This window comes from Canis lupus, chromosome 29 (genome assembly GCF_003254725.2).
Source record: "Canis lupus dingo isolate Sandy chromosome 29, ASM325472v2, whole genome shotgun sequence".
Classification (NCBI taxonomy): domain Eukaryota; kingdom Metazoa; phylum Chordata; class Mammalia; order Carnivora; family Canidae; genus Canis; species Canis lupus.
In genome coordinates, this window is record NC_064271.1 from 11,992,223 (window position 1) to 12,016,686 (window position 24,464).

At 41.2% G+C, this 24,464-nt stretch overlaps 2 protein-coding genes across 14 annotated transcripts in view; one reads left to right on the forward strand and one right to left on the reverse strand.

Annotated features, from left to right (window-relative positions):
* CLVS1 (clavesin 1) overlaps positions 1 to 3,832 on the forward strand; it is a 175,058-nt gene extending 171,226 nt beyond the window's left edge. Inside the window, exon 6 of the mRNA XM_025477825.3 lies at positions 1,697 to 3,832. Coding sequence (XP_025333610.1) covers positions 1,697 to 1,784 — 88 coding nt within the window. The 3' untranslated portion in view covers positions 1,785 to 3,832. The remainder of the gene's footprint in view (positions 1 to 1,696) is intronic.
* The window catches only part of ASPH (aspartate beta-hydroxylase), a 213,038-nt gene continuing 191,347 nt past the window's right edge, over positions 2,774 to 24,464 (reverse strand). For 10 of the 13 annotated variants that reach the window (XM_035708219.2, XM_049103940.1, XM_035708218.2 and 7 more), the window contains 3 exons: positions 18,638 to 18,729; positions 18,144 to 18,277; positions 2,774 to 5,664 (listed from right to left, as the gene is read on the reverse strand). In XM_035708219.2, the coding sequence (XP_035564112.2) occupies positions 5,514 to 5,664; positions 18,144 to 18,277; positions 18,638 to 18,729 (377 nt within the window). In that variant the 3' untranslated portion in view covers positions 2,774 to 5,513. Of the gene's footprint in view, positions 5,665 to 13,779; positions 14,560 to 18,143; positions 18,278 to 18,637; positions 18,730 to 24,464 lie in introns of those variants that run through there. The other 3 variants (XM_025477820.3, XM_049103942.1, XM_035708222.2) reach the window with 2 other exon arrangements.

Genomic DNA, 24,464 nt, shown 5'->3' on the forward strand with positions numbered 1-24,464 from the left:
CACCAGGTGTGGCCAATCAGGGAAACTCACCCATGCTTTGGTGTCCAGGATTTCTGTTGGTGGGGAGGAGCCAGTCACACTGTCATGCAGTCTTCAGCTCCTCCTTCCCCACTGGCCCCCACCTGCCCTGCCCTGATATAGTGTGACCTTGACATACAAAAAAAGGTGTTTGCAATAAATCACATTGTTGGCATAACCTATATAGCCCAAAGTCTCAGGCACACAGAGACACTTTTATCAGTTGGTTTACTCGAGGGGCTCAGAGGAGCCAGTCAGGGGACACTTGGAATGAGGAGGGTTTGGGCAACTCAGTCTGCTTCTTCTATTTATTTTATTTATTTATTTATTTATTTATTTATTTATTTATTTATTTATTTATTTTTAAAAAAAGATTTTATTTATTTATTCATGGGAGACACAGAGGGAGAGAGAGAGAGAGAAACAGAGACACAGGCAGAAGAAGCAGGCCCCATGCAGGAAGCCCGACATGGGACTCGATCCAGGGTCTCCAGGATCACGCCCTGGGCCAAAGGCAGGCGCTAAACCTCTGAGCCACCCAGGGATCCCCTATTATTTTATTTTTTAAGATTTTTATTTATTTATCCATGAGAGGCGGAGACATAGGCAGGGGGACAAGCAGGCTCCCTACAGGGAGCCTAATGCAGGTCTCGACCCCTGGACCCTGGATCCTGGATCAAGCCTGATGCAGGTCTCGAATCCTGGAACCTGGATCACAAGCTGAGCCAAGGGCAGATGCCCAACCACTGAACCACCCAGATGCCCCCAAAACTCAGGGTTCTGAGTTAACATTTTACTGCACATTATATGTAAATTCTGCTTATTTGAACAATCAAATTCAACCATTTTCTTAATGCTTGCAATACTTTTTTTTTTTTTTTTTTTAGTATGCGAACATTTATTATTTATCACATGTATATCTCTTACAACTTTCTATGAGCTGGAAAATTTCAGTTTCAATCCACATTGTAAAACCAAAAAAGAAACTGTTATTATCCAATACAAGAGGACATATCAGAAACTAAAGATCGCACTATTATCATTGCAATAATGGTGATAATAGAATACTCCATAAATTTTAAGTAAAATTACACATAAAATGCTTTATGAATATTATTACTTTTAGTCCTTATCAATAACTGTGGGAGGTAAGTAATGGTTCGATTTTACAGGTAAGAGAGTAAAGGTCTAGAGACTTTTAAGAACTCCCCAAGGCTCCTCAGCCAGTAAAGGGCAGAGTCTACATTTAGTGATCTGATTCCAAACCTCATGGTCTTAACATCATGCATGATAGTTTACTATGACATTGAGAAACCATAGGCTCTAAAAAAGTATTTTGAAACATTAAAAAAAATTCCAACAGGATTTACTCTATTTGATACTTCTCAAGATCCATAGAATTGTTGAGACACTGGGGCAGAGTTGTGGCTAGAACACGTGTTGCTTTTACCAACCGAAGAGATCTCAGCAAAGAAGCTTCTAAGATGCCTCTCCCCCTAAATATGTGATATAGAAGGCAGAAAAGCAAAAAGAGAGATACAAAAAGATGGAAAGTTTGTAGTTATTTTGAGTGTTTTGATTAATAAGGGGAACATAAATCTGAATGTTCTCCAAGATTACAAAATTGTTGCCACATGAATTGTCTGTAATTGTATCTTTCTCCTTCTCCTATTTTTAGGTCCCAGTCTGTGGTGGAAGCTGGCACCCTAAAACATGAGGAGAAGGGAGAGAATGAGAATACTCAGCCACTCCTGGCTCTGGACTGAACCCCGAGTCACCCCATGCTCTCGCAGATCGCCAGCCTTCAGTGGTATCAGCCACCCAGGAAGCACATGCGCAACTGACCCACACAGACACGTGCGTTCCGCTTGACACAAGGCCCTCCACTCCTGCCACCTAGTATTGACTGTCACCAGCCATTGGTCTGAGCAGCCAAAGTTGAACAAAGACTTGAGAGATGCTTTTTTTCCACTGGGGGACTGGAGGTGAAGCAAGGCAGTTATGTAAACATGATCCCCCTCCCCCATATTTATGGTAGTAAAATAATTGAAAAAAGAAAAACTAAATTTGATGCATACACTGCATTAGTACAAGGATTTTTCTGAGGTACCGCAGACACCCTCTCCAGGTTTTGTGATTTAAGATTAAGTGCATTTCCAAGTAGATACATCAGAGTTAAACTGTGCAGACAAAATTGTCAAGCTCGATGTAGGGCAAGGCCCCAAGACAGTAGTATCTCCCATAATTTCCATTCTTATTGAATTATTTTTTTTGACCTCATCACCAGCATCGAATTGTTCAGCCTAAGGGCATGTTCTTGTAGGTCTGGCTATTTGCGGGGTTTGCTTATTTTGATTATCCTGCAAGAATGATTGTGACGTCACATCTTTTGTCAGGCCACCAGCTGATTGCCATGATCTGACTTTAAAAGAAGACACACACAACTTGAAATATGATTATTTCATCCTAATAACGTGACTTCCCACAGGCAACAGGAGTCTGCAGGGCAGGGGAGGGGGGAGGGGGGCGGGGTCTCATTGAAACACATGTCAGTGATTAATGGATCCATTCAAATGGCCTCACTTGGGTCACTACACAAAAGAAAAGCAGTTAGCCCCTCACTCTCCGGCAACCAGTTAAAGGTGTGGAGAAGGGAGCTGGCTGTTGCTGAGAGGGTAGGGACCAATCATGGAGGAAGACCCTTAAAGATGGCTAAATACGCAAGTACTGACAATAAGAGATTAAGAATGCAGGATAAAATGCCAAAGATCATTTTATTTCTTTGTCTATTCTCCTTAGAAATGGAGCCCCCAACTATCCATTCAAAGGAAATTAAATTAAAATAAACAGATATCATAGGATATGATATCCTTACTTGTGCCATGTTTCCCCCAATCAGTTGTATGTTTTTAGGTACCTCATCCTCCCAGTTATCTGCATGACATGGGCATTTATTAGTATGACCAGTTGGTGCTCAGTGTCAAATAAAAAATATTCTGGTTGATGATGGGCAGAAAAATATGATTTTATGTTCTAAGGATTTGGGAGAGTTAGCTAAAATATTAAAAGAAAAGAGGTGATCAAGTGGCCATAATCACCCTCAATAAGCATTATTACTAATCTTAACCATTTATGACATCTCTTTCTCAATGAATCTATTGTTTTAATTTTTTTTCTACTGGCAGAGGAGAATAAGAGAAGTAATTTTTGTATTCTACCCTTGAAATAAAATTGAAATAGAATTAAAAATATTTCTCAACCAATTGTATCACGGTATAAATAAAACCAATTCATTTTGTGTAGACATTTCAAATAACAAAATAGTAACACTGAAATAATTCTACCAATGCAGTGACTGAAACACTTCTTATATTCCATGACATAGGGAAGAAAGATAAAGAATTAAAGTGAATTAGAAAATCCATTTTATTACTTGGGTTTATAAAATAGTTGTGGGATCCAAGTATTTAAAATGCTATTGGAATCGATTATTGCCAACGTTTTTGCAACAGTTATAATATTCCTGGCTTTTCAATTGGCAATATTTAGAATCCTACTGTAGTGACCTGATTTTAAATACCATATTATAATTATTAAGTCAAGAGCTAGTTTTTATTCTATTCCATGATTTCATTAAATGAATGTAAGATGATGGTTTAACATTGACAACTTCTACTTTAAATTTCTTTATGTGTATGCAATATACATACAAGAACCAAATTCAATAAGTGACATGAATGTTATCACACGAGCATTGGATTGTATTGTCCTTTGTCAGTCATTTCTTCTGTTCAATAAATACTGAAGGACATGACACCTTTTTATTTTTCAAGAGCTTGCTTTTTCTTCTGGACCTTGGCAATTAATTTTGAGACTTTCCTCACATTCTTCTTCATGTATTTTAGTGGTATTGTTGTGGCAAAACAGAAGGGAACAGGACAAATATTTTGCAAACCCTGCTAACTGGAAGCTATTGTCAAGCAGAAAGGATACATTTCAATGGTAAAGAACTCTTTTCAAAAGAGGCAAATAAATCATCCTCCTTTGTCCTTAGATGGAAAGGAAGCACAAGTATTTATTTCTCCCTGGGAATGAAATCTGATAACCTCTTTGTCATTTCTTCGGCATTTTTGTTCATATTGGCTTAAAATTCAGGTACATGAATATCATTACATTCATATAGCTAACACGTCTAGTTTTGATTGGAAACATGCAATATTTAATGCATTAATACTCTTCTCAATAATTTGATCATCTTTGGAATAAGTAGGCATGAAAATTTCTCAACTGTTATTTCTATGCTGTGGGTAATACTGAAGCTAAACTATGGATAACAGTTGCTACTTCAAAGCTATGCTTAAATGGCATAAAGTTTCTCCAGCCAAGGAAATGGAAGAGTCTTCCAAACTCTTTCAAAGAAGAAGGCAATCTACACAAGCTGAACCCAGGACTAAGATCCTGGCATTCTTGCTTGGTCTTCCACTTTGCCATCCTTCATATTTTTACAAAATTGTGATGGGAACACACATAAGGACCTCTTCGCTCACAGGGATCTACAATAGGCCAAGAGACTCTGGATTCCAGCCTTGTCTCAGATGGCAAAGAGGCGGAAGAGCCAGATGTCCTAGCAGCTACCTATTTACCTGATCCTGAGAGGAAATGTTTACTTTGAGAAATTTCTTTCAAGTTCTAATTCTTAGCATTAAAAAATGTACATGTGGTACTGCTATGACTCAATATAAAATGATTCCATGTCCTGTTGCAGGATGCAAAGCTTCTCTTGGGAAGACAGAGTCTCTACCATTTGCATGGCGAGCACAGAAATGAAGACAATGGCTTTCAGTGAAGCTAAAAAAGCAAACAGACTCAGTGGGTAGGAAGCAGTACAGTTCCTAGACATCAGCATAATTACATCTTTCTCCTTCGTATTAGGAAAATAAAATTGCTTTTTTATGGGTGTCTTTTACTAAAGATAATTAGAAGAGGGAAGTCTGAGTTGACGAGGGAAGTTACCATTAAGCAGCAAGAAGTAAGGCATTTACACAGCTTATTATTAAACTCAACAAAAAAGTAGTGGTAAGTGATGACAAAATCACCCAGCTACCCTAGAAATATATAACTGCATAGAAAAATTACAAACTAAAGTGATCCATTCACAGTTTCTACATGTATTCTCACTGTACACTGATTCAGGCCTCTTTTAAGGGGGAAAAGTATCTTTGGCTGACAAGACAGAAGGGATCATGTATTCACCTGAAATACGGCACCAGATGGGTGCTGTCGTGGGGGGAAGTACAGCAGGGTGCTTTCTACATGAACTGCAGCAAGGCAAATATCCCATTTAGTGTCTTCTAACCCTAGGAAGAATCTTAGAATTTGGGGGCTGCACATCAAGGAAATTAAGGCTTCTCAAACTTGGAACCTCTAGTCCTATACCCAAGGAGATAGAGCCAGAAAGGCAGCCTCTCTCGTGTGTCCCAAGCCTACACAATATGCTAAATGGCAGGAAGGCTGTGTCTCTGCTGGGGTGTCAGCTCTGGGTGCCACACATCCACGATGAATATCAGCCGGAAAGACGTAGCGTCCTGCCACACCTCATGCTCGAAAGAATCATCAAAGATGAGCACCTTGCCTTCTTCCCATGTCCTGAAACAGAAAAATATGGATTCAGATGCCTGAGAATCAATCTCTGGCTACATGCAGAGAATTATTCCTGGTCCAGGCCTACGTGAGGCTTGTTTAGTCAAGCAATCAGTCAGATGTATGCTAATGGTAACTTCTTGATCAGTGACTGCCTGCTATCCTCCCTGCCCCTTCAGAGACTGGTCTAGACCTATGGGTGGCACCCAGGTCTTGGGCATCTCAATGCCCCCTGGAGGCTACCTGGCATGGCGCCAGAGCATCTCCAAGTGATTTTCTCAACCCCTTCCAATTGTTAAAGTTCCATTTTATGGAAGAAAGTTCCATTTTATGGAAGGGCAGAGAGAATGAATTTTGTTTATATTTTTAATGTCATCTGCAATGTAAGTGGGTTATCCATGGAATATTTTAAGTCAATGCTGCAGAACACCCTTCAGGGCCTCCAGCATTACTTCATAAAATATGTGTATAGGAGCTAAGACCTAAACATAGTGCTCGTCTAAATAAAGAAATCAAGAGAGAAATGTGCAGGGGCAATTACACAATGCTTTTCAAATCCAAAGGAAGTTTATTACTCATGCTAATGTTCTCCTCTTGTTAAAATAGGCATTAATTGCCAATATATTACATACTAAGTTATGTCTTTAAAATGAAATTTTTACTAGGAAATTTTCTTTAGATATTAAAATTCCACTCAAGTATTTAAAATTTTAAATCAGGCATTAGCAAATAATTAAAATTATAGGATAGAAAATGCTAGCTTGATTTCAAGTTACTGCATTATCATAAGGAAGTTTTCCTTAGGAAAATTATTTGTGCCTTTTTATGCTCATTACTAGGTGATTAATCAATATTAAATTAGGTAATATTTCATACTGCAAGGTTTCTCAGCCTTGGCTTTAGTGACATTTAGGGCCTGATAATTTGTTTTCGGGGGTTATCCTGTGCTCTACATAAGTTTGGCAGCATCTCTGGCTTCTACCCACTAGCTGCCAGAAGCATGCACTCTCCCACAGTCATGAGAACCAAAAATGCCAAATGTCTCTGTGGGGTGGCGATGGGAGAGTGAGAGGCAAATTCATCCCAGACATATTGCATTCATCTGACAACAGCACTTCTCAGTTATTTAAAGGCAATGATAAAGTAATGAATATTTGCAAGTTAAAAGTTCCTTGAAATTGAGAATCAACCTCCACTTCTGCTCCCATCCCCACCTTCCTGCCCCATTTTCTACGCTGTCTCACACACCTAACCTAATAACTTCCATTCAATAAACACTGCTTAGCATTTTGATATGATTCCTCTTAAGGATCAAAGAGTTCTACTGGAGTTCCATCCAAGTGTAACAACCAACAACAGAAATAAATAGACATGGGAACAAATGGCAGAATATGTATTATTACCATGCAAAAACCAAACTTGAAAGGTAAAGTCAAGAAAAGAAAAAAAATGACAAGAAAAACGAAGTGAAATGATCTGTGGTATATACAGTCTGGTGACTTTCTAGGTCTTAGTGTTATTGGTGAGATTATGCAATGTCCATGGGTACCACTGAAAAACTTAAACAGGCAAAAGATAAGGGGGGGGGGGTTGTGCTCTCAAAAGGGAAAAGCAGGGCATCCATGTGCACAGCAGCAATACTGATAGTAGTCAAAAAGTGGTGGCAACCCTAGTGTCCACTGACCAACGAGTGGATAAACAAAATGTGGTATAAGCAGTCAATGAAATATTATTCAGGCTTAGATGAAAGGAAAATCCAGACAATGCTACAACATGGGCATTATGACATTTTGCTAAGTGAAATAAAGCAATCACACAAGAACAAATATCGCATGATTCCGCTTATAGGCAGTACCTAGAGTTATCAAATTCACACAGATAGAAAAGAATGATGGTGAGTTGTTGTTTTGTGTGTGCGGGGCTTTAGTAAGGTGAAGAGTCCTGTGGATGGTTGGATACTGCGATGGAAGCACAATATGATCCTACGTACCACCACCAAACTGTATGCACATTTAGAAATGGGTTGGTAACTTTTATGTTATGTGCACTTCACCACCATTGAAAAGGAAAAAAAAAAAGGGAAAGGCAAAGGGGAACGTGGTAGAAGAGAGAGGGGGAGTGAAACAGCATGGCACAAAGGACAAGTTATGGCCCTGAAGGGAAACGTATTTAAGCTTCTTGGCTCTGCCATTTACTACTATGCGACCTGGGCTGAGTTACTCGGCATACATGAGCCTTTGCGTCTTTATCAGCACAGCTGCTGTGAGGATTAGCATCTGACGGGCACATGGTAGATATTCGATTAATGATAGAGAACATAAAACAGAGGTTGAAGAAAAATACAGGGAAAAAATAGAGACAAGATAAAAGAGGTGATAATGTATGGAAGTGGTATAATGTTACCAAAAATAACCTTGGCTTCATGCCTTATGAATTTGCCTTCATTTGAGAAAACTGAAAATCTTCCAAAGGGGTGAGATATCAAAAATCCTTCAGAGAATCTGCAAAGTACACTTTGTGTTGCAATGACAAGTGGTTCTCAATGTTTTCTGAGTGGCAAATAATCCAGAATCTACTTAAAATATTGGAAGTAATTCAAAGACCCAAATAGAAAATCCTAGGTTGTGCAAAATTAAATTTTTCACTAGATTCTGATGGGTGTAAGAAAGCCAAAGACTTAGGAATGCTTTATGGGAGCAAAATCTTGAGCATATTATTCATTAACTGAAATTCCCTGTGAATTGGGACGAGCTTTTAGTGTCGAAACACACTGATTTATTCAAGGAACACCAGTGGCTATAAACATGGAATTTAATGACCATTGGTCTGTGGCTTTTCAGATATTCAGTCAAAATGGACCAGCATAAACAACTGATGAAACAATTTTTTAAAAGATTTTATTTATTTATGAGACAGTGAGAGAGAAGGAATGGGGGGAGGAGCAGAGGGAGAGGGACTGCACTGAGCATGGAGCACAACTCGAGACTCAATCTCAGGACCCTGAGATCATCATCATCTGAGTTGGAACAAAGAGTCAAATGCTTAACCGATGGAGGCACCCAAGTGCCCCAAAACAATTTTTTTTAAAACAAAAAATCTAGGAGGTATTCCAAAGAGCTGGATTCCTCTAGGGCCATAAACTCATGGGGAAGCATGTCCCGGTATCTTCATTTTGCCCTTCCATTTTCTTTCACATATTTCCCCAGAAAACAGCAAAGATACCCAAGTATTAATGTAGATTCCTTTCGAATACTTCAAAACTGGTGTCTTTCACTTATGAGAGGGCAAATGTGACAAAAAGCGCAGCCCTAATTAACCTCAAAGGGCAGAACAAAAAAATCCCACACAAGCAACATGCAGGCTGAATGACTGGGGTTAAGCAGCCATAGGTGGCTTGTGTGGTCGGGAAAGGATGAGGTTTTCCACAAAGAAAGATAGAGCTAAAGAGGTCAAAGTTCTTTAGATCTCTTTTGAATGACAAAGACTCTCCTTGCAATGCAAGAAACAGTTTTCAGGCCACTTGCTTTGTGAGCAAAGTTCCACCAAATAAGATTAAGTTACTCAAAGTATGACATGAAAAGTGCCCTCTGGAGAAAAGATTTTTCAGAGTCGTCTTTGAGCTTCCTGATGGTGCTCACGTGGCCTTTCTCTGAGGATTCAGAAACACAGGACCAGAGTGGGGAAGCTGTACCTTTTCCCCAGGGGGCTACCTCATCTGGCCATTAGAATTTCTTACCTTTATGGGAAGAATGCCTCATCCTGGTTTGCAAAAGATACAAGAATATCTGGCCCAAAATAAAGCAATATCATATCATTTCTCAGTTTTCAAGTTTAATTAATGACACCAATATAATGGTGGAGGTACATACCTAACAACCATAATTGGGTCACTGAACTGTCATCAACAATAATCCTATTAGATTCTTACAGAATCTTTCACCTAAAAACTTTAACTGATCATAGCTCGGTGATCTTTGCTAAAATGTTCTGAGGTAGGCAAGAGACACGGTTCTAACATTTCAGCAAAGGAGTCATTCTGATACTGTGATTCTGTGGAAGAAGCAGAAAGTCACCAGCCTTGCTTTGTTAGAGCCCAAACCTTTGGCTCAAGATCAGGGTACAAGGGGGATATTCTTCGTGCCGGTAGCTAGCTGCTGTGGTGAGGTAGCCTGTAAGGTGTTTTACAGGCGGAGTCGAATACACGAAAGGGTCAAAGAGCTCAGGAGTAAGGCTACTTAACACAGTGCTTATTAATTCTGATCTACTGAAATCCCTCAGTTCTGACTGCATTGGAAATCCTGGCACATACTAGAATTGAAATGTAAAACTCTTCTCTCTCTCTACCTAATATATGCAGACAGAAACACACACACACATTCTTTGTCTGTCTATCTATCTATCTATCTATCTATCTATCTATCTATCTGGACAAAGCACTTTTCTGGAGTCTAGGACACCTGTATTCTTGTTCTGACAGCTGTGATCTAGCCATGTGATAAAGCACTTCATGTAGGGGCCTCAGTTTCCCTATTTGTGCAATGACAGAGGTAGATAAGATGGCCTCTAAGGCTCCTTTCAGCACTAAAATTCTCTTAATTCTCTGAGCTAAGCTATTGGTTAGGATGTCAATCATCATATTACATTTCATAGGATTTACTTAAGCTTTCATCTGAGGAGTGGGTATATTTGCCATTTTGTTTACTGTCAAAATATTAATTCCAATAAAAGATGGCTAACTTCACAAAGAAGCAATCTTCCCAATAGATTGTATATATACACACCCCCAGCATATCTCCCAGCCCCTCAAGGAAGAGCCCCTGCCCAGCTGCCACAGGGCTTCCCTCCTCTCCACACAGGCCTGGGGATTCCAGATTATGCCCTCCTGTTCACCCCACTGCTACCTCTGTGGAAGCTTTGGGCTTCCTCCTCTTGGTCTTAGGTCAACCAGTAGCAGAGGGCTCTGTAATACAGCTGAGAAAGCCAAAAAAGGACAAAGAAAGAGAAAAAGCAGAAGAATCACTCATAAGGCCTCCAATGGGATGCCAGTGCCCACTCCCCCACATACTTCTATTTCTAGGGGAGGGGGATAGAGAGGAAAAGGAGAAATGCAGGGGGTGGAGTAGAGCTATCAGCTGTGCTCCTGCTGGTCCTCTGTTCTCTGGCATCCCTCCTGGCCTCATGCCTATCAAATCACGGTCCCTATCTGTATCTGTACCATCCCTCCACCAACTCTGGCCTGGCACACCATGGTTCTCTATCTGGTTCTCCTTTCCTAACTCCTTAAAGTTTCACCTCCTCCCTGTCAGAATGCACCCTCCAGGTTACATGAACCACTTCCAATGGTGGAGGAGTGCTTGGTCTCACTCCTTGGAATATAAGGGACAAAAGTCTCCATTTCTGCAGCCATCAGATGAGAGGACGGTAAAAGATCAAGTACACTGAGTGCATTTACCACACAGTACTCTGTAAATAGAGTTCTGAGGGCAACTCTATGGATTGCTTTAAAACTCAAAACCATAGAAAGATAGGCTTTGATTCTTTTCCCATCTCACCGATGAAGAAATCAAGGCTTAGACAGGTTATGCACATTGTCTAAAAGATTGTGAGTTAAAAGCTTCGGAGGGCTGACCCAGGAACCTCCACGTCATTTAAGATTGTTGTAGTAGAATGGATTCCAACTTTGCAATTTTTCAACAATCAGTTCAACAAACAAAACGTTTGCAGATGATTCATATTCCATGTGGGAACCGCCATTCCAGTAGAAGCGTCACTGTGTATCCATGTGGATGAATGCCGTAGACACTCTGTGCCAACTAGAACAGGGACGAAGAGGCTCTAACTGGTGCTTTTAGTTCACCAAGTTGCTCAAGGAAAGGAAGAAAGGGCAAAATGTTACCTATTCAATAACAAATCTTCAGGAAACATATCCAGTTAAAATGTCATTTTCAACCTGCAGCCCAGATGGACAGACTTGAGCAATGACTTACAGATAAAGTCACATTATGGTTGGGATGGAAGATGGTTACATTTTGTGAAACAGAAGAGCTTGGATTCCAGGGAAAATTTTAAGACTTTATCTTTTTAGATGCTTTATAAAAACAAAGCAAATGCTGCCTATGAACAATTTCATGGTGGCTTTAAAAATTAAATCTTTCTCTTACTGTTAATATTATAGTAGGCCTTTCACATGCTCTTCCTAATTAGAAACTTGAGAGATTAATGGGGATTTTACAATTTTACAAATTTACTAATTTTACAAATTCAGTTTGTAATATGTTACAAACTGAAGTATGTTACGGTAGAGGGCCATTATTTTTACAGCAACAGAGACAGGAATTAAATGACTTATTGCCAAATTCATTTCTTCAGCATGATACTGACATTAATGCTGACACATGCTTTCCTGGTATGTATTAGTCTTGTCCAATATTTCGTGCTGGCAATTTGTAGGCAATAATGCTGAATCTCCTGGAGGAACCACATGGTCACTCTTCTTTCCTGCAGCCTGGTTCTAGCATGTCTTGGAGCCCTTTTTGGAGACTGAGTAGAAAGAATTCCTGTCTGGGATCATCCAAAGTTCAAACAACTTGGTCACTCCATGAGATTAACAACAATTAGTTCCCGCTTGCTAGTAGCATGTTTATCCACTGACTTAAGTTCATTCAGCTTTGGATCAAGATCATAAATGAGCTCTTTTGACAGGCTGCAAAGCATGGCCTGTCAGGGGTGACACAAGTGGTCCAAATATGGACACTGTCCAGCTGCTTTCTCTCCCTTGTTGTCTGGAAATGAAAACTAGCATTCACAGTGATCAACTTTTAAGTGTAGGATGATCTTAGTTTTGTTTTTATTTTATTTTAAAAGATTTTATTAATTTATTTGAGACACAGAGAGAGCACGTACGCAGGCAGAGGGAAAGGCAGCGGGAGGAGAAGCAGACTCCCCACGGAGCAGGGAGCCCAATGGGGGGCTTGATCCCTGGACCATGAGATCATGACCCAAGCCAAAGGCAGACGCTTAACCAACTGAGCCACCCATGCACCTCAGAATGATCTTAGTTTTGTAACCACAACCACCACCAAAACCCTAAAAGGTCAGAAACCTATACTTAGTGAGGCTATGGGTTGAGGTTACACAGACCTTCAAGCCAGAATGCCTGGGACCAAATCTTGATTCCAATATTGTAGTGGGCTGAATGGTGACCTCCCCTAAAAAGTAAGTCCACCTGGAAACTGTGAATATAACCTTATTTGGAAAAAGGGTCTTTAGGGTTGTAAGGAAATTAAAGATCTTGAGATGAGACCATCTGGTTTAGGCTGGGCTTTAAATCCAATGATAAGTGCCATTATAAAAGAGAAGGGGATGGGTACCTATGTGGCTCAGTCAGTTGAACATCCAACTCTTGATTTTGGCTCAGGCTGTGATCTCAGGGTTGTGGGATCGAGCCCCACATCAGGCTCAGTAGGGAGTCTGCCTGAGACTCTCTTCTTCTTCCTAATCTCTCTCTCTCTCTCAAAAGAGAGAGAGAGAAAAGGACAAAAGACATGGGGGAAGGTGATGTGCTGGTAGAGGCAGACACTGGAGTGATGTGTCTACAAGCCAAGAAACACCAAGGATGGCTGGCAGCTACCAGAAGCCAGAGGAGGTGCAGGGCACACATTCTCCCTCAGCCTCAACCCAATACCTGACTTCAGACTTCTGGACTCTAGAACTACAAGAGAATGAATTTCTGTTGTTTTAAGTCATCCAGTTTGTAGTAATTTGTTATGACAGCCCTAGGAAACTAATACAAATTCAGCACTAAGCTGAGTGACCTTGGGGAAGTTACTTGGCATCTTTATACCTCAGTCTCCCCAGCTGTAAAATAGAAATTTTAATAATCCCTTAGGATTGTTGTGAGGATTGATAGATTCATGTGTGTGGCATCCTCAGAGCTGCTTCGCACAGCAAGCACGCTATTTATCATTACTGGGTTCATCTCCTCCTTCTCACAAACATACATATGCAGGCATTGAGAAGTGTCTGGGCAATATCTCTGAGTATCAAGATCAAAAGTAATACTTTTTTCTGTTGTGCTTCTCTGTGTTTTACAAATTATGTACAAGGAATATGCATCATGCATCAGTTTTACGGTCAGAGGGCATTTATTAATTTTAAATGATCATTTAATTTATATAAGAGGCTGCATATCTGCAAGCTCATCTTCAGATAAAAATTGCTGTGCTATGTTTTGCAGTGATGGAATATTTAAACAACATGCATGCTAGCAGGACCCACAGAGTGCTGGAGAAACAGCAATGTGATTATTAATACCTGAGAACTCCAATGTGCAAATTGTTACGGGTAAACTACTCTTTTGGAAGTTGAGAGGCTTTGAAAATTGCTTCCTGTTGCCTAGCACAAGGAAGTCTGATTTCTTGGTATACTATACTTAGTATACTTGTATACTTGTGGAAACACTAACAGTATTAGTTTCCACACTAACAGTATTTCTATAATAACAGTGTGAAACTTCCAGGTTTCCTATGACAGTCTTTCTGTCTTTGGAGTTTACAAACCACCTGTCTACTCTTCAGCTATCAAGCTATTTTCACTGTAAGCATCACACGGTATTTTAACTGACCCATTTCTCTTATGAAAGACACTATTTTTGTAATGAGGCACTTAACCTGACCCAATCACCCTTGAGTTAAGGCTTGCTGAGGATGAGAATGTAACACAATATGAAGTATGAGAGAAGGGACACAGGGAAGAGTGTTGACCAGCAATCATGATGAGGCGGAAAGGCACTATCCTTCTGGGCTCTCTGGGGTCGAGAACAAGAAGCATTTCATCTTCTGCAAAATCGGCTTCCTGGCCCAACCATAGGGAGGTGGGTGGAAAGTACCTGTTAATAATCACCTGCAAAAAACAGCATCTGCAAGTTATTGTTATCAACAGGTACTTCCTGTCATGTGAAGAAGGTTACGTTTTAGCGCAGTGGAAAGCAAGGGCCTGCCATGTTACCCTTCTTACTCAAGCTCACCCTCCATGTGAGTTGTAGGACTGGGGCCACTTGTGGCAGGTCAAGACAGGTAACCCCAGCATGCTTTTGACTTGGGGGCGGTAGCTGTCCCTTCCTTTGTCAAGCCCGGTCCCCAGGTGTTTGCTGGGAGCCTGGGGCAGGGAATGCACTGTGTAGGCTCTGCTGGGACACCTCTCCTGGTGTCACAAGGTGAGAGCTCTGCTTGGCTTCTCATTTCAGCTCTGGCACTGTCCAACTGCTCCCCTTCCTCGCTGCTACATACATTCCTTCAGCCTGGCCTTATTGCCTCCAGCCTCTGATGACTAGGATCAGTTTGCGCATGTCCTTCTCTACCTATTCCTAAGTGGGCTTTTGTCTAGTGATTTTTTCCTAGAGTAACTTGAAGCAGGACAGACCAGAAATTTAAAAAAATACCTGGAAAGCAGGAGGGAGGGAGGCCAGGAGTGAGAGAGGCAGGGAAGGAGAGGCAAAGATAACAAACAAGTTTATAACCATCAGGCAGTACTCAAGAAGTTCTCTTCTCTTTCTTCACCGCCCCTAGTTATTCAATCTTGTAACCCAGCATCCTCTCTGTATTCTCTGGGTCCCCCCACTGTGTCCTTACCCCTCTTCCTTTTGGTGGAGATCCTGCAGACCCAAATGGAGTTCCCAAAGGCCTGACAAGATTCATGCCATCTGGGGAGGAATCTCTCCCTGTTCAGCTATCTCTGACTGTCGTCCTTGTGGAGGCCAAGAAAATTAAGGCCATTCCACTTTAAGTTCAGTGTTAGCACAAGTACAGCCATCCCAGGCCCCTGTGAATAAGGGCTGAACTTTACATTACTTCAGTTACAGGAAGAAAACAGTTTACAGCTTAACATCCTAGAAAGCCCCTATTAGAATGAGAACAGAGCCCAAGCCAAGGGCAGGAAGCCCCTATTAGAATAAGAACAGAGCTCAATGCCCTTGAAAGCCCCAAATCAAAATGTAAACAGAACTTGAAGAATTGCTCCAGCCCTTCTGGAGGTCCCCTAGACCAGCCCTTAAAACTAAGCTGAAACCCACCTCGGGGTCCAAGTCCCTGCTCCGCTGTATCCGGTTTACTTGGACCCAAGCTCGAGCTTGCTAATAAACCCTCGTGTGTTTGCATCGGTGTCGGCTCCTTGGTGGTTTCTCGGATTCGTAATCTTGGGCACAACAGTCCTGGTCCCGCCCCCCCTGCCCTCCGCTGCCCCATCTCCTCGGTGGTTCTCCTTTGTCTGTCTTCTAAGTGTGGATGTGTTCTCGGAGTCTCAAGCTTCCCCCGGAACCTCCTGCTAAGCCTGCCTCTTGAACCTTTATGTCTAGACTTGATTTCTCTCCTGAGCTCCAGGCATCTGTATCCAGCCGACTTCTGAATGTTTCCACCACTGTGTTCCAACAGCAACTTAAATAAAATATATACAAACACAGAACTCATTATCCATTTCCCCGAAATTGCCTCACACCTCCTAAGACCTCAGTATTTGCTAAAGCATCAAAAGCCTCCTACTGACCAAAATGGACACCGCCAAGTCACCTTGAACTTCCCCTCCCTTGTACCACACTTGGGATTCACTTGAGTCATTTTCATATCTCCTGCGGCTGCTTTTTACTCTCCCTTTGTTTCCAGGATCTTCTTGGGCAGGCTGCTGTGGGGGCTGTTAACTGTTCTTCCTCTCTTCCACCATACAGCTTTTGTCCCCCAGGGCTTCCAGAATACCTTCCTGACAAAGCTCTGATCCCACTCGCTGGTATTCAAAGCCTTCTATGACTGGGCTTCTATTCCACTCTTTCACTTTTTCTGACCTTATTCTAAATGTGCTCTTAAAGTTTTTAGACAAGAGGGTGACTCTAATGTCTTGGAGGGCTACATAAGCATACCACAGCCTAAGCCAGAGTCAATGCACTTGAATCTGAGAAAATGAAGCCTAAGAGTGACCAATCACAGCCAGCCAACTGGGCTTCCCCAAGAAAGGCAACCACTTCCACTATAACCAAATACTCGCTTTGATTTACTTAAGCATCTTCTCTATAGGAACCCTGTCCCCAGCTCCTGTCCTGGAAAATCCTAACCACCCTTAGAGTTTGACATTACCTGATGTGAATTGGTGCGTGCTCAAATAAACTCTTGAAAATTTTAACATGCTTAACGTTTATCCACACGACCGAACCCTACACTCTTGGTTGCTGAAATCACTCCATATTCTTCACATGTGCCCTATCATTTTTGGCTTCTGTGCCTTTGCAGATCCTATGCTTTCAGCCTGAAATGCCCTTTTATCCCAGCTTTGAATTCCCAAACCTACCCATCTTTAAACATCACCACTGTCAAGATTCTCAAATCTTGGCAGCAAATGAATTACTTGCCCATTGACCATCTGTAGCATTTTTATCTCTACCTCTCTTAGGACTCACGACATTTGAGCCTGTGTTATGTCCCTGATCAGGTACATCTGGCAGGGGAAGGCTCCCATCTGATTCAACTTTGAATCTCCCACAGCACTTTGTGCTGCCCCATGTCCCAGGGCAGGCCAGTCTCTGCCAATAACCAAATAAATGACTGTGTACTCTTGAACATCCCCCTCCATCAGATCTCTACTGAGGACCATGACAAATGTCCAGGAAGATAGCAACTTGGTTTCTGACCTCTAGGAGCTTCTAGAGATTAGGCTAACATCTGCTAATTGATAAAAAGCAATGGAAGAGAAAGAATACGATTACTGGGAATATACACTATATACATTCTAGTAAGTCAGGAAAGAGGCTCCTTTTTATGAAATGGCATTGGATCTTAGTAACAGGTTTATTTTGGATGGGTGAAAAGAAGGGCATCCCAGGTGGATGGAGTAATAGGATTAGGACAGCGAAAGGCATGGGGACAAGGGCCTAATGTTCACCATGTCCCACTCATGCTAGGATGTGGGCTCAGCACCTTGTATGCATTATTTTATGTAATCCTACAACAATCCTGCATAGCAGATAGCATCACTGCCAATTTTATAAATAAGGAGGCTGAGGCACGAGGGGATTAAAGAACTGGCCAAGGTTATACAGGGTTAGGTGGCAGAGCTGAGATTTGAAAAAGGCAGTCTGCTTCTGTTGCACCACGCTGCCTCCTCTAGAGCAAAACACAGAAACATCACTGAGTATTTTCTTCAGGGCTCAGTATAAGATAGTTGACCCTGAATGCCAGTCTGTCCATCTAGAGAAGCGAGGAGGCTCTTCAGCAAGTTGAGAGTGGCGTGGGGAGAAATGATTAGGGAAGAAAGCCCTCGAACTGAGGAGTGTCTCCAGACTAGCAGAAAGAACAAAGAAGGGACACAGACTCAAGTCTGGATTATCACCCACTCCAGCCTACTATAGTGACAAAGGAGGAGAAATAACCCGAGTGAACAGATTGGTTGTAATGAACACCTATCCTCAGAGGTGATAAAAGAGACAATGATGGGAGGAAACTTACTTGGTCTCATTGGCGCATCGGATCTTACAGCCTTCCTTGGGAATCACCAAGCCCAGATGCATTCGGAGTCTGCAGTTGGTGGGCCCCGTGTGTGGCCACACGTGAGTTCCTGGGTGCATAATGGAATATTTGATCTGCACAGAAAATATAACAAACTGGTCATCCATTTATTGAGGGGTGGGGGAAAGGCTAAATTCAAGTGACAGGATAAAATTACTATCAATTTGGATATGAACCTTTGTAAGACTCAGAATTTTTATTCTCATCTTATTTCTTTGTTATCAAAATAAGGACTCACATTTCCCACAAGAAGCTAAACACTGAATAGTTCCCTCCCTCAATTCTGACTTCAACCACAAGAAATTACGTTTCATTGGAGAGTGAAAAAAAGATGCCTTTGCTGGGCCAGATAAATGTTTCTTTAGAAATGTCAGCACTCCCTTATTCCTAATAACTAACTGCGTTCTTCCCATCATTGAAGACACGTTTGGTACCTGTCCTCTTCTGCATCCTGTTGTCTCAGGAAATTTATCTAGTAAAGAACAGGTTTTAGGAGCTCCTTTACAGGCATTTTCATTTTTTCTTCCTAGAATGAGAAATGATAAAGTCATTTTGTTAGAAACAAATCATAGGAAAACTTTAAGTCTTCCCATTTTGGCCATGTGCAATCTGTATTGTCACCGTCACGAGGAATGAGAAAGCTAAGCAAACACAAGAAGACGAAGTGTAGCTGACAGTAACTGGCAGAGCAAAAGGACCAGACATCTCCACTGTGTTGGATTATCAAAGGACATCTAATGGACAAGGTGAGCGTTGACTATTTATTCTTCTCCCTGTAACAGGTAAAATAATGGCCCCCTCCCAAGGGTGTCCATATTGTAGGCAGGAGACAATGAACATGTTATGCTATATGGCAAGGGGAAATAAAGGTTGCAGATGACACTGAGATTTCTAATCAGCTGACCTGAAAATAAAGAGAATATCCTGGATTAACTGGATAGGCCCCATGTAATCAAATAATCTTTCAGTATGGAAGAGGGACACAGAATAGTCAGTGTCAGAGTGATACAGAATGAGACAGGCTTGACTGGCCATTGCTGGCTTTGAAGATGGAATGTGGGCAGAGTCTAGAAGCCAGAGCCTCCAGAGGGAATACAGCCCTGAGGATACTCTAGTTTTAGCCCAATGAGACCATTGTAGACTTCGGAGCTCCAGAGCTACAAAGATAATACATTTGTATAATTTTAAAGCCACTAAGTTTGTGGTAATTTGTCAGAGCAGTTGTAGTAGATTCCCTAAGGAAAAACGTAGCTTCTATTTCTAATCTAAAAATGCATTTCTAGGACTACATCAAAGAGTTACCTAAACATTTTTAATTGGAATTTAATTTATTTTTCATTGTGCAGATCAGCCTTTATATGTTGATAAAGAACAGGATTTAAATGAAGAGGGGAAGGAGTATCTGAGAGATGATGTTTTCTATAAGTAACTGCATCAGGAACACAAATTTTGGGACATAGTCTTAAACATCCTGGACTACACAAATTTCTTCACCAATGACAAAATGACTATGTCTTAGAGAAGACATGCTTAGAAATGTACACAGCATTATTTGCTCTTATGGAGGAGTAAAACAATGGATTTTTTTAAAGATAGAAAAATTTTAATTTCCTATTCAAGATTTCACAAGGGGCTGCTACACAAAACTGAGTTTAATTTTATCTAGTTAATGTTAGTTGTGTCCTAAGATAATCATATACTAAAATTAAAATGAGAGTTACGAGGAATACAACTTAACAGCATTCTCCTCAAACAGACCTCAATATTTTAGAAAACAGCTTCTATATGTATGTTAGCTTTTCCTAAGTAATCTTTTTGCCCTTTGAGTAAAATGTTAGTTGCTGTTTCTAGTGATTAATGGAGTATCCCAAATGAGATGAATGATAAATGCCAGTCTGAATAAATAGGTTCCTGTATACGTCTTCATAAAGCATTTTTTTTTTTTTTAGATTTTATTTATTTATTCCTGAGAGACACCGAGAGGCAGAAGCATAGGCAGAGGGTGAAGCAGACTCCCTGTGGGCAGACTGATGCACCTGAGCCAAAGGCAGGCACTCAACCACTGAGCCACCCAGGCACCCCTTTATAAAGCATTTTTTAAAAGATTTATTTATTTATTCATGATAGACATAGAGATAGAGATAGAGATAGAGAGAGAGAGAGAGAGAGAGAGAGAGGCAGAGACACAGGCAGAGGGAGAAGCAGGCTCCACGCTGGGAGCCCGACGTAGGACTTGATCCCGGGTCTCCAGGATCGCGCCCTGGGCCAAAGGCAGGCGCCAAATCGCTGAGCCACCCTGGGATCCCCCATAAAGCATTTTTAAGCCTAGCTTCCCATGCCTTCCCTTATGCAGGATCTGGGGATGGCTTGGTAGGAGTCCCCAATTCTGGGCTCTATGCTATGCAGGCAGCAGTTGAGTGAATCCTGGAAGCTTTAGGAGGAACTGGAAGTGGCTGGACTTCCCACCGGCATAGTAGAGAGGGCTGGAAACATATCACTTCGTGAATAGGTGTGATGTACCTTAATGAGTGGGTAACCTCTCATAATGAGTGGGTAACCTAATGGACTGGGTGTCACTGGGACTGCCACTTGGTCAGGACTAAATATGAGATGGTGCCTCTAGCCACTGAGACAAATAAATCTTTTCTAGTCTGTAAACACATATTCTCTGTGGAGGGAAAAGCTATATAGTAGATGTTTGACATTCGTGGATTACCACTGGTAACCTTAAGTGTTTACATGTGATGGCGAGGATTTAGGAGTGCAACAACAATTCCATGGTGCTCACTGTGGGCCAGGAACAACTTGACATACTTAAAAGGACTCATCTGATGCCTACAACACCTGCTATTAGCGTTCTATTTTAGAGAAGAGGAACAAAGGCACAGGGAGGCCACACGGTAAGTGGCACAGCAGGAATTCCAGCCAAATTGGACCCAGTCCATGTTCTTAACCATGACCCAAGTAACCATGACCTAGAACCACCCCTCCATTGCTGTTATTATTATACAACATATGATTGTGATGTAATAAAAAAGTGGTACTACTATCACCTACTGGATAATTGTCAGATCTTTTGAGAGTACTCACTGATCCTAGTAATGACCCCATACTTGAGGCACAAATTTCATTGTTTCTTTTCAGTGAGGTTCTGAGGCTCAGAGATTCAAAAATATGTTCACATCACACAACTAACAAGTGGTGCAGCCAGGCCTCCAACCTGGGATTGTTGGTCTCCAAAACATATGCTTTAGAGCATAATTTATAATTTTGTCACATCATGGAGTAGAAAGCAGTTGTGAGAAGCAAATGCTCAGCTGAGGAGGAAACTATCTGGCAGTTGAATTCATTATGGCTTTATTGTTCTTTTATTATTTCTCACTGAGTTTAACTCTCAAGAAGTGATCAACTTTGTTTCTTGGGGAAGATGGCCCTAGAAGTTCTGTAAACGCAGATTTGGAAGAATCAATGGGCTACTTTGTTTACATGTGAATATACTTTTTTTTGTTTGTTTTTTTGTTGTGAATACACTTTATAAGAAATATTCGTGGGGTTGGGACTTTTAAAGGTCTTGGATTGTATCTTTTTTAGTTTCAAGGCTCTGCTGAGGTAACAGGTTCATCTTGCAGGACAATTCTGACCAACTGGCAGTGGCTACCTAGAACACTGTTGAGAAGGATTCAAAAGTTCTGCTTGAGCAGAACTAGATTAGGAAGGCTATTGAGATTAGTTAGCACTGTCTCCCATGGGTTCTGGAGGAAAGAATAACTGCACATTCTTGCATGGCATACCAAGTATGGTATGGTATATTTGCTGACCATAATTTTAGTGTTCATTGTTGGTGATAATTAATAAACTTAGAAAATTTTTTTTTTATTCATGAGACACACAGAGAGAGAGAAAGGCAGAGACATAGGCAGAGGTGGGACTTATCTTGGATCCTGGGATCAGGCCCTGAGCCAAAGGCACTCAACAAGGTGTCTGGGCTGAGCCATCCAGGCAATTCTGATAATTAATAAACTTGAACAAAACTGACATTCCATAACATTCCCTTTGCAGTTTGAAAATGGATTTGTAGGCGACAAACTATTATTTACCTTTGTTGATGTTGTTTTTTTTCTCCAACTCAAAAGTTGGCCATTTAAAACAGAATAAATATTCTTCAGTCTTGATTATGCTACTGGGAGACTCATCATGATTCCCACTACCATCTGGAGAGAGATGAAACTTCCAGCCACAGCTTTACGGCCTTCAACTCTCTAGCAGCATCCTTTCCTACCTAGAACTAGACAAACTCTAAGTCTTAACTAAATCAGATGTTCATCAGCCTCTCTGTCCGACCCTGAGATCTCAGCGTGGCTCAGAAACTGTCCTGCTGCCTCCCTTCCTCACATCTTCCCCAGCCCCTCCTGCCACGGGATTCTCCCTCCAGTTTGAGTCACAGCACCTGAGAGGGCATCTGCCTTCAGGAATTCCATCCTGCTTCTACGTGAGCTATGGTACTAGCTGTCTTCAAAACTCTTTAAACTGTGACTTTGCTTCTAGAAGACAGTTAACTGGATTCGTCCCAGAAGCCTGGAGCCACAAAGAAAAGGCCACAAAGAACCTTAATAGAACTTCCGAAAAGAAAAACTATGTGACTTATATTCTCTTATGACAAAAAAAAAAAAAAAAAAAAAAAAGAACTGGAAATAAATTTCTATTTAATTAACTGCAACTAATTGGAAAATACAGGCATATGATAGCCCTCACCCGAAATACACAACTCAATCATTTTGGGTCAAAATGGAAATCAAGATAGAAATGCCATCACTGTCTGGAAACAATACAACAATACAAGTGAAAGTATCATACATTAGAGCCAAAGGAATATATTTTGCCACACTTAAAACATTTTTAAAAACATGCACAAGTTTGGGGCACCTGGGTGGCTCAGGTCATGATCCCAGGGTCCTGGGATGAAGCCCAGCATTGGATTCCTTGCTCAGCAGGGACCCTGTTTCTCTCCTCCTCTGCCACTCCCCCTGCTTGTGCTCTCTCTCTCTCAAATAAACATTTTTTTTAAAAGCACAAATTTAAAGTCAAAATGTTGCCTTCAAATCTTGTCAGCATTATTTATTTTCTTGCTTGCTTAATACTTTTATATGCCCTGTAATGCTTTGCAGATTTCAACTTTATCTAAGCACCTGTTTTTAGCAGAGACTATGGTTCTGGAAATTACTGCCAGGATGCCTGCTATTCTTAAGCACTGTTCTAGGAAGCATAAGGATGCTAAAGCCTAAGGATGTTAATGCAACTGAGGCATCAGATGAACTTGTGAATGCTTGAGGCCAACAGAATTCATGCATTTTAGTGAGACTCCAATAGATAAAATTAGCATATTGTTCACATATTGACCTTGTAGCTCCCCTAAAAAAAATCTTGTTGGCAAAAAAGCTGACAGTCACTAAAAATCATGTGATGTCTCCTCTGATGGACGTATCCTTGAAAGTATTACTGAAGTAGCTCTTTTTTCTCTTATGTATAAACTATTCTGAAAGTTTAAGTGAGATAAACAACTGTGCTTATTTGTCCTTTAATGTAAACCCGCTGCTTGTCCTCCTCTCAATTTATTTGGTGCAGCTGAACATGTGCAACACATACTATTTAGTCTTCAAAATGGATTTATTTTTGGGTAGACTGTTAACAGGCTGACTTGATTTTTCAAGAAGAGAACTGGAAAGAGCCTTAAAGCTAAAATTCAATGCTCCTCATTTTCAGGATAGATTGCTATATTAATTCATCAAACACACACATACTGGAGCCCCGTGTATGTACCTGAGTCTGGGTTAAGCCTAAGAATGTTAGGTTGAATGTGACCACTTCCTATCCTTGGGGAGTGCAGACAGTGGTTATTATTGCCTGTCACTCTGGTGTCTTATCATCTCCAAGCCATGGTAACTCCATTTTGGCATGCAACATCATCTCCATGCTACAGAGCAAATGATGCTCAGGGAAGGTCCTTTTTTTCGTTTAAAGATTTTATTTATTTATTCATGAGAGACAGAGAGAGAGAGAGAGAGAGAGAGGGAGAGAGAGAGGCAGAGACACAGGCAGAGGGAGAAGCAGGTTCCATGCAGGGAGCCCGACGTGCGACTTGATCCCAGGTCTCCAGGATCATGCCCTGGGCCGAAGGCGGTGCTAAACCGCTGAGCCACCAGGGCTGCCCAGGAAGGTCCTTTTTAAGATAGTAATTAGCACTTGGTGGACTTTTAGGTTAAG